This window comes from Myotis brandtii, unplaced genomic scaffold (assembly GCF_000412655.1).
Source record: "Myotis brandtii unplaced genomic scaffold, ASM41265v1 scaffold469, whole genome shotgun sequence".
In the NCBI taxonomy this organism is placed as follows: Eukaryota; Metazoa; Chordata; class Mammalia; order Chiroptera; family Vespertilionidae; genus Myotis; species Myotis brandtii.
In genome coordinates, this window is record NW_005367911.1 from 1571132 (window position 1) to 1581193 (window position 10062).

The window sequence follows — 10062 nt, forward strand, 5'->3', positions numbered from 1 at the left end:
GAGAGAGAGAGAGAGAGAGAGAGAGAGAGAGAGGGAGAGAGAGATGTTTAAAAAAATATGAAGGATATATGATTCTGAAATTCCATACATCCAAAATAAAAAATGCAGGAATTTCCTTTAACAGTTATTATAAACAAAATTGTATCAGATGGTAGGGAAATATTAATCCCTTAGGGAAAGTGTGCCTTTTAGCTGAGTCATTTTTAATTTTCAAAAGAAATAAAAAAGTTCAGTAGTTTAACAAAAGGAAACTGGTAGGTTGAAAGAGAAAAACAAACTTCAGTATTAAAAATCCTACAATCTGGTCTCCTCCCAGAATAACACTGCATGCCACAAAAGCAGAGCCCTTACCTTGCTGAATAACAGTCTCTCCAGCAATAAAGGAAAGTGGAAACATGGCATCAAAAATGTCACTGCAAGGGACAGAAGGCCTCGTGTTACATTTCATGCACCTCTTCTGTGGATTTCAAGCATTAACCCTAAAATTCAAGCTCCTAGATGTTCAGCAGGGATTGTCATCAAGTGAGTAATGAATATTAAAATGTGCAACGATGATGAAACTAGTTTGGGACTACAGCTATACAGGAAAAGAGCATATAACAAAGAACCTGTACCTACCTTCTCTCATTATCATCAAGATGTGAAAACAGCACATTTTTTTCAATGGCCTTGGCTAACGCAGCCATTGTCTTATAATCTTTTGGTATAACCTAGAATAGAAGGTCAAATGATGATTGCATAAACCAAAAACATTTCATGCTTGCAACCTGCATGTCAAGTAAATGACAAGCTACATGATGGTATTGAAACAAGACTGCTTTAAGTATTTTCAACATAACCCACATATACCACCTTTGATCCACAAAGTACTCAACAAATACTGACTAATTAATCCCCTTGCTTATAGCCAGACCTGTATTTAAAAGCTGGTATTTGGTTCTCAGTCAGCAACTAAAGAAACAAACTAAAAAACACCTTGACCAAGATCATTATTCTAAGCCAAAGTGAACATTTTATGATAGTCATTTTTTAAATTGTGATCATGTGCCATTAGTTCCACAAGCCTCTTGGCAGAACGATTCTCTTCCCTCTTCAAGCTAATAGCATAACCTGAAATGGCGGGTGGGTTCTAAGGAAGAACCAATCAGGATGATGCTTATAGGATATAAGGTTAAAAGCCACAACATAAATTACAGGATGCCAAAAAAATTGACACCATGATTCAAGAGAAAAAGGAGTACTGCCTCCTCCTACTGCAAAACATCATGGAAAAGAAAACACCCCAAAATGAAAGTATTCACTGTTCAATAATCACTTATTTTCTCTGATGGCACTGACAGCACAGAAATTTGTCCCTCAGTACCCAAGAACAACACAGGATGGAGCCTGTTTGTGTTTTACTATTCAAAATCATGAATGCATTCATCAAAGAAACTATGAGATTACCATGTGGATCCCGAAAACATTGCCCCAAATGTTTAGACATCAAAGCTACCTTTCTAACATATGATGCAGCATCTTCCTCTGTGTAGACTTCAGCGCTGATAGCACCTCGTCGCCTCCGGCCTTTAACCACTGGGTTGGGTGGAGGAGGAGAGATTTCATCCTCTCTCGAATCTCCACGAGTGCTTGCTTTCTGCAGATTCTGAATCTGTTTGGCCTCCTCCTGAAAAAAAATTTATACATTTACAAAGGAGATCTTTCAGGATGTAAAGTTGGTGTTCTTGTATTTCAATGAAAAGTCGCCTCAAATCTCTTCCTCTAACACCAATGTAAAAGTTAAGGGGAAAAGCGAATTCCAAATGGGGGAAAATGGAGTTGAGTTTGAAAAGAAATATTCTGAAACAAGGACTGTTTCTCAGATGATAATAGATGCCATCTTATAATGAACAAAAGTCATCAGTATAAGGACATATAACATGCAAGTAAAAAATTAGATACTTAATAACAGTAGAGGCCCTGTGCACGAATTCGTGCACTGGTGGGGGGGGGTTCCCCTCAGCCTGGGCTAAGGGGATCAGGCTGTAACAGGCTCTTTGACCTCCCCTGAGGGGTCTCGGATTTCGAGAGGGTGGTTCCTGGGTGACGCACCCTGAAATCGGGCTCCCTCCTCTCTGGTTCCGGATGCGTCACCAGAGAACTGCCACTGCCAAGTGACCTCAGTTGGGCAGCTCCTGCGTTGAGCGTCTGCCCCCTGGTGGTCAGTACATGTCATAGCTATTGGCCAGTTGCTTTAAGCTTTTATATATATAGATTGACAACAAGGATTGTAACACACACAACAGCAAAAAACTGCAAAACAAAATCCTGAGGAATTAGGTTTTTAGTATGCTGCTGCAGATAGCATGAGACCCCTCCTTCCCCCCAAAATAGAATGTATTCAGGCACTGCAAAGTGATTCAAGAATGTTTAGATTACTGGGTTACTTCCTTCATTCAATAAGCATTCGCTAAATCTGCATGCCAAGTCTACGATAGGCAAGAGAAATATAAAAACCAATGGAGGAGGGTCCTGAGCCCATTCATTTCTAACTGGAGTCTCAAAAAAAAACAAATAATGAAATTATGTGATGATGGTAACCAAGAATTTAAATTAGATCAATATTTCTCCCAGCAGAGCTACAAGCATTCTTTATTATCAGTGTTTACACTTGTAGTTAAATTTTAAAAACGTTTACCTGCTTTTAAGAACATCTTGCTAAACTAATTGACATTAAAAACTGAAATGAACTATTTAACATTCTTATTTATCAAATCTAGAGCCTTAAAAAGAAATTCCTCAGGCCTGCAACAAAGAATGAGTTTATTATGCCTGATACAAACTAAGAATGAAAACACAAGAATGTGTTATCCACTACTTTCTCATTTGACTCATTCTCCATCATTTTTCTAAACCACCTTTCAAATTCAAAATGAAGTTATTAGCATTTATGAATTATTTCAGAAAAGTTTTTGATAAAAATGAAATTGAGGTGGATGCCTATTTTTTCCCCTCTTGCATGGTACTCAGCCCTGACTTTGGCATCAAGCTGATATACACGCAGCAAAACATCCAGAACAGTAACCATCAAGATATTAATGTTAGTTTCTATTAACAGAATCATGCCTGATTTTTACTTTTTTTTTTTTTTTTTGAGGAACAGAGGTTTGCTTTATTTTTCTCCTTTGTCTGGATTTTCTAATTTTCAATTAAGAAAACACAATAGGAAAAACATATCACAAAAATAGATTTAATACATCTGTATGTTTGATTACAAATGCATGTACTTCTTGACTAAATAATCCATTCTATTTCTAAAAATTTATTATAAGATATGCATATATGTGAAATGACATATAAACAAAGTTACTCCTTATATCGTTTTTAGTAGTAAAACACTGGAAACAACCAAAATGGTCATTAATGGAATGATTTTAAATAAATTATACTATATCTATGCAGGGAATTGCCACGCATGCATTTGAAAATAAGAAACTCTTTTACATGTGAATTTGCCTATAAATGCCCATAGGCCAATGAAACAGTGGTTGCATTCAAGGAAGACAACAGAGAGAAGACTTATTGTTACACCCTTTTGTACCTGCAGAATTTGGAACCATATACAAATATGTAACTAATTTTTTTTAAAAATACATTTTTAGAAAATTCACTTCCCTTTTCATTCTGGTGACTGCAATAATCAGTAAGGTTTTCTGATTTCTTATTAACACAGAACTATAAAACTCAAGTCTCCCCAAAGTTTAAAGAGTATAAATGAAAACACAAATTCCATCACCTAAATTTGTCATTGGAATTTCACAAAAATTTCACAAATAACATATCATTTGGAACTGTATTCTATCTAACTGAATTTTTAAGATTATTTTGAAGATAATTTCTTTTAAAATCTTCACCTGAGGAAATTTTTCCATTGATTTTTAGGGAGAGTGAATAGAGGGAAAGACATAGAGAAATACTGAAGTGAGAGAAACACACATAGATTGGTGGCTTCCTGCATGAGCCCAGGGCCCAGGCCGAGGAGGAGCCCACAACCTAGGAACATTCCCTTGACCGGAACCAATCCCGGGACCCTTCAGTCCACAGGCCGACGCTCTATCCACTAAGCCAAACTGGCTAGGGCAGCATTTTGATTTTAACAATGTTGCATAGATTCTCATCTTTACAGCAATCAGATATAACCTAATCTTGATGACTCAGAGCCATTATCAATTTCGATTTCTAATTATCCTCATTCTTGCTGTTGTCAGTTAGTCTCTTTCCACTTCATATATTAAAACAATCCACCCCCTACCCGCCAAACCCTCCCAGACTACTTACTGGTTAATAGCAATACATTCTACTTTTTAATGTCCAGGCTAAAGGCCTGGTGCATGAAATTCATGCACTGGGGGGGAAGAGGGGGGGTCCCCTCAGCCCAGCCTACGCCCTCTGGCAGTACGGGAGCCCTCAGGAAAGGGTCCTGACACTGCCGCTGCGCTGGCCAGCCATGAGCCTGCCAGCTGTGAGCCCGGCTCAGGGTTTTTGGCTGAGCAGCTCCCCCTGTCGGAGCGCACTGACCACCAGGGGCAGCTCCTGCGTCGAGCACTGCCCCTGGTGGTCAGTGTGCATCATGCGACTGGTAGTCCCGCAGTTTGGTCGATTTGCATATTAGCCTTTTATTATATAGGACAGGATTCTGTCCTGACCACTTAGTGTTTTTAACAATTATTTGTTCCCTCCCTTTCCTTACCAGTCTATTCTTACCTGTAGGTAAAGTTACCACCCCACTGACTTGGGGCTTGACCTTATGACTTGCTTTGACCCTGGACCGTAAGTGGACATGCCACACCATGCTCACTTGTGTGGTCTGACTCTGCCCCATTGAACTTCTGTCCCCTTTCTGCCTTGAGAAGGGCTTGCTCTAACAGTGGCTGCTCTTTCCACTCAGCCCCAGAGTTAAGACATGTGGAGACAAGACAAGATGTGCTGAGCTCAGAAGAGCTGCATATGACTGAGAAATAAGAAAGGTCTTTTGTATAAACCACTGAAATTTGAGGGTTATATGCTGCTGTAACAGTAAGTTTTACACTGTACAATCATAACCAAGTTACTTAATCACTTAGTTTTATCTGCAACCTCTGTAAGTCGGTGATAATCACCTAACTCACAAATTTGCAATGAGTGTGTATGTAGAGTGCTTCACATAGTATTTGGCACATACACTCAATGGTCGCAGCTATTAAATTCTTCTAATCTATCAGATAGGCAAAGTTCTAATATATGCATAAAAGGGGACTTGAATTCTAGATGAAAGTCTGAAGTAAAACACAGCAGCTTTCAATAAACGCCGTGAGAGCCTGGCCGGCATGGCTTAGTGGTTGAGCATCGACCTATGAACCAGGAGGTCACGGTTTCAATTCCTGGTCAGGGCATATGTGCCCCAGCTGCAGGCTCAATCCCCAGTGTGCGCATGCAGGAGGCAGCCAATCAATGAATCTCATCACTGATGTTTCTTGTTCTCTCTCCCTTCCTCTCTGAAATCAATTAAAAATATATTAAAATTAAAAATAAAATAAACGTTGTGAAAGTTTTTGGTGCACTGAATAGTTGAGGATACCAGAAACATGACCCTTGGTTAACACAAGGAAGGAGGTGAGAAAAATGTTGACTGTATTTTCAGACATCTAAACCTAACACCTAATGTGCAGAACAACTGACCTATTAAAAAATTGAAAATCTACTTACTCAAAAGCCCTGGCTAAAGAAATGTATGCAGGTGAACAAAGACCCTTGCATTATAGGAAAAGTTTGTTAAGCTGTGACCTTCAGTAAGAGGTAAAGAAGCCAACACACATTAAATCTAAAAATCCCACCTGCAAAGAAGCTAATAATGATTTCTTGCCTTCCCCTTTGATAGTGCTTAATCAGTGCTATTTAAGTACAGGCTTTGAAACTAGCACCATACACTCAACACTCCCTGTAAACAGACACATAGTGTCTCACCAACTTCATCCTCTTGTTGGATGGTTTCTATTGATATACAAAGAGAAGAGGAATCACGTTACAGTGACCCATTTCAGAACTAGACCTCTAGGAACGCACTTTATCGCAAAATGAAAAGCCCACAGCAGCCTGGCTCTAAAGTATCTCACTATTTGGACAGAGCTTAAAGAGAAAATCATGCCCTGGCTGGGTGGCTTATTTGGTTGAAGCATCATCCTGTACACCAAAAGGTTGGACGGGGTAAGTACAGGAGGCAATTGATTGAGATTTCTCTCTCACACTGATATCTCTCTCTCTCTTTCTCACTCTCTCTCTCAAAAAATAAAAAATAAAATAAACATATCTTGAGGTGAGGATTTAAAACACACACACACACACACACACCCCACAGACTTTCTACTACAATTCCAAGACAGCAAGCTACATTAACAGGGACTGGTTATTTGTTGTTATTGTTAATTATTCTAATTATGGTACTAAACACCAATTTTAACAGCTTTTCAAGAAAACAGTAGAAAATGCCAATCATTGAGCCACTGAAACAATTTTTAAAACCTTATTTTACTTCATAAGTTACTGATTAACTGTCCGAATCAATGGGATTTATCATACATATTTCCATTATACAGTTAGATAATGATCATATACCTAAGATACCCTTCTTAACTGGATCATAATCATTATGAACCTTATCAAAACTTCAATACGTGTAATAAGACCTGTAAATTTATCTCACAAATTTACAGAAGCAATTCAAACTACTCAAAACATTTAGGGATCCAGACTTTCTCATTCATCATTTCTTGAGGGAATAATTAAAGCATGGTCTGATGCAAAATTATCATTTTGCTTAGAAAAACATATACATATGCTTTGGGCACACTGATATACACACAGTGAGGATAAAAAAACAGAAAAACTGGTTTACTTTTTTTTAAGAGGAAATGAGTCCTGACCAGGTCTGTAAAGAAAGTATAATCTTGGCAATCATTACCCTTGATCTTGGCTCTACAGTCAATTCATCTGAGATATAGTCTATAAAAAAATGAACTGCACTAATCCAGAAGTTCTGATCTATTGGTCACAAACTAGACTCAAATGCTTCATTCATTTGGTTTTAAAAGGTGGGATAAGGCTTATTAAGTTTACTTGCTTTGCTGAGGAAGAGAAAAACATTAACTGCTTTCAAGTACCTTGGAATTTCTCATTCCATATACTGCTATACTACTTCTGACCAATTGTATGTAGTCAGTTATTTTATTTAACCAGTTTTATGTATTAATTAAAACAGTTACAAGTTTGGAAACCCTTTGTTTGCCATGTAAAATTAGCATACAGATTTGTTTTCTGGTAAAGCCTACTGATGGCAAAGTTAAAAATTTAAGTGCCTTAACTGCCCCCTTGTTTTGAAATTCAATTTTAGACTTCCTATTTGGTCAGAATTTCGTTTCTTCCAAAAGATACAAATTAGCAACATTCTACAGCATTACATTTAAGGATTGTCAGGGTCATCTCATCTCCCCACATTTATTTTTACCTTCTCCAACCTCTCGAAGTATTCCCTGAGGAATGCCATGGGTCTCTCTGGTCGAGCAGTGCACAACTGCACAATGGAATCCTTCAGCAGGGCCTGAATGTTGTGCTTCTGCACGTAGAGCTCACATTCCCGGAGGCTGCGCTCCTCCTCAGTGGCGGCAGAGGTGCCAGACGCCATGGTTCTCGTTCTCTACAAGGAAAAAGGCACACACATGCTTGTGTAAACTACAAAGAGCAAATGCCAATTTGGCCGTTAACTTAACAAATTCATTAGGACTGATCCACAAAGGTGTTTTCTCCCCCTCCCTAAGCAGAATTTAAGGGAGGCGAGAGCTCAGGAATGCTATGATATGCAGAGAAATAGCATTCTTCCAAGGAAGTGTTTCATTCAGTTTCTGCTGCAGGACCTAGACTCTGCAGGCAGCAACAGTGAGAGGCAATAACCTCCGCTCCAGGGAGGAAGTGTGAGCCACAATCCCCTGCAGAGGCGGGCGCTGAGGAGTCAGGCCCTGTGGGAATTTCATTCAGTCCCCCCCCTGCAAAAAAATCATGATGACGTGCGAAGTGTGTAAGTGGTAAACAGGACAGAGAATTACAAGGGCACACAAGAAGGTTCTAAATGAAAGCAAATAAGCACAATGAAGAACATCTGACATTCCCTATACGAAACTCCTATCTCAAGGGACTGTCCTAATGGCAGCCAGCAAACCACTGGGGCAAAGGATCTGATGAGCCAACTGCTACAGTAATCAAACAATTTTAAAGCACAGAAAGAACCCCAGATGAGACTCTTTTACCAGATTCCAACCCTAAATGATAACACACTTAAAGCACTGGTAAGAGGGAAAATCCTTAATCGAAGAAAAGAACTTACCAAATAAACTATAAAAGATTTAGACAGGAAAATGTCAAAACATTTTCTTCATCTGGACAGGAAAATATTAAAATACGTTAAATTTTAAACTTACATAAAGATTCAATAGGTAAATTGCATTTAATGAATTTTAGAGGATTCATACTATCTCGAACTATCTCGACATGAAGTAAAATAGAGATATAACAACAGGTAGCTAACCTTACCTTGGAACTAAAAGCTTAGTTAATTTAACCAACAGATTCATAAACTGTTTTCCTTCTAACTCCTAATTACTAAATAATTGATTAGAAAATAAAAGCCAGGTCTGCTCTGCAATTAAAATCAATACTAATCCGACTTTTCAAAATATAATGCACACAAAACTACTGAAATGAAATGGTACATGTAAAAGCAGAAAGAAATACCAGAATAAAGTGCTACACTATTACTCATGTTATTTTGGTGACTTTCATAAGGGTCAATAAAGAGATTAATTCACAGACCACGAAAAAGTGTGCATCTCCCTGACAACATACATTAAAGGATGCAGATAAAGAATCACGCTGCTATTTCAGAAATAAACGGTTAAAAAAAACACCCAAAACATCTACTTGAGGATGGGTTTATGCTAGACTCTTTTGCAGGTCAATCATATGAACCGAGTATAACCTTCACCAGAATTTTATGCATTTCTGATAATACTGAAGGCCACCAAGAACAATAATAAATCAGATCTCTTATGCTTCAAAACAGGTATTTCTTCCCCCCCCCCCCCAGGAATATCAAATACACGTATTCAATTGACCAGAGATATCATTCAAAGATTAACGAGAACTGGGTCTAAAGGGATGAAACTGTTTTTGTTGAAAACAAAGTAATTCATGAAAAAGACCAAAAAGTAGACGCTGGTAATGAGGTACCACATGAACAAAAAATGCCCCGATAATAATACAGTCCCCATGGGAACCCCGAATATCCACAGTTCACGGTCTTAACATTTTTAACTGAATAGACTTCGGCCCTGTACTGGTACTTGGACTGAAGAGCCCAACAACTTAGCTTCTCCCTCCACAAACTACGGAACATTTTAAAATGTCAACCGGATGGTCTCTACGCTCACGTCCTCTTGGCTGGACATTTCAGGCGGGATGAAATGCAGTTCCCAGAGGACGGCGTGCTAGGAAATGTTTAGAAGCCCGGAGAAAGGCTGGCTGATTCGGGCTGCACCCCCTCGGAGCGGCCGGGAGCGCCTCCCCGGAGAACACGCTGGCCTCCTTCCCCCGCGGGACAGACCGACCCTCGGGGAACCTCTCGGGCACCACACCTCCCTGCGCTGCAGGGGTTAACAGATACCGCGTATTTTCGAGAGAAGGACGGAGGGTGCCCTTCATCCTACTCGAGTCGGAAGGCCACCGAGGTGGCGACGAGGCCTCGGGAAAGGGAAAGAAAAAAAAAAACAAAAACGGGAGAAGGAGGTGAAAGGGGACAAAATGGAATTCAGGAGCCGGGCTGGAACCATGGGGGCAGCGGGGATAATGCCGGCGAGGAGGAAAAGCGGCCGCGGGAGACGACGAGGAGAGGACAGTCGAGAGGAAAACAAGACCCGACGGGTCTCCAAGATCCGCCAGAAACGCCGAGGGAAACCATGGCCGAAGCCGGTAAAAACGCGAGCTGTTGTCCTTCAAGAA

The 10062-nt window shown here is 39.7% G+C and overlaps 1 protein-coding gene across 2 annotated transcripts in view; it reads right to left on the reverse strand.

Moving 5' to 3' along the window:
* The window catches only part of PRKAR1A (protein kinase, cAMP-dependent, regulatory, type I, alpha), a 19669-nt gene that overhangs the window by 8772 nt on the left and 835 nt on the right, over nt 1-10062 (reverse strand). The window contains exons 1-5 of one of the 2 annotated variants that reach the window (XM_005875767.2): nt 8393-8432; nt 7520-7708; nt 1496-1666; nt 619-710; nt 352-413 (exon numbers count right to left, since the gene is read on the reverse strand). In XM_005875767.2, the coding sequence (XP_005875829.1) occupies nt 352-413; nt 619-710; nt 1496-1666; nt 7520-7696 (502 nt within the window). In that variant the 5' untranslated portion in view covers nt 7697-7708; nt 8393-8432. Of the gene's footprint in view, nt 1-351; nt 414-618; nt 711-1495; nt 1667-7519; nt 7709-8392; nt 8433-10062 lie in introns of those variants that run through there. The other variant, XM_005875766.2, reaches the window with a different exon arrangement.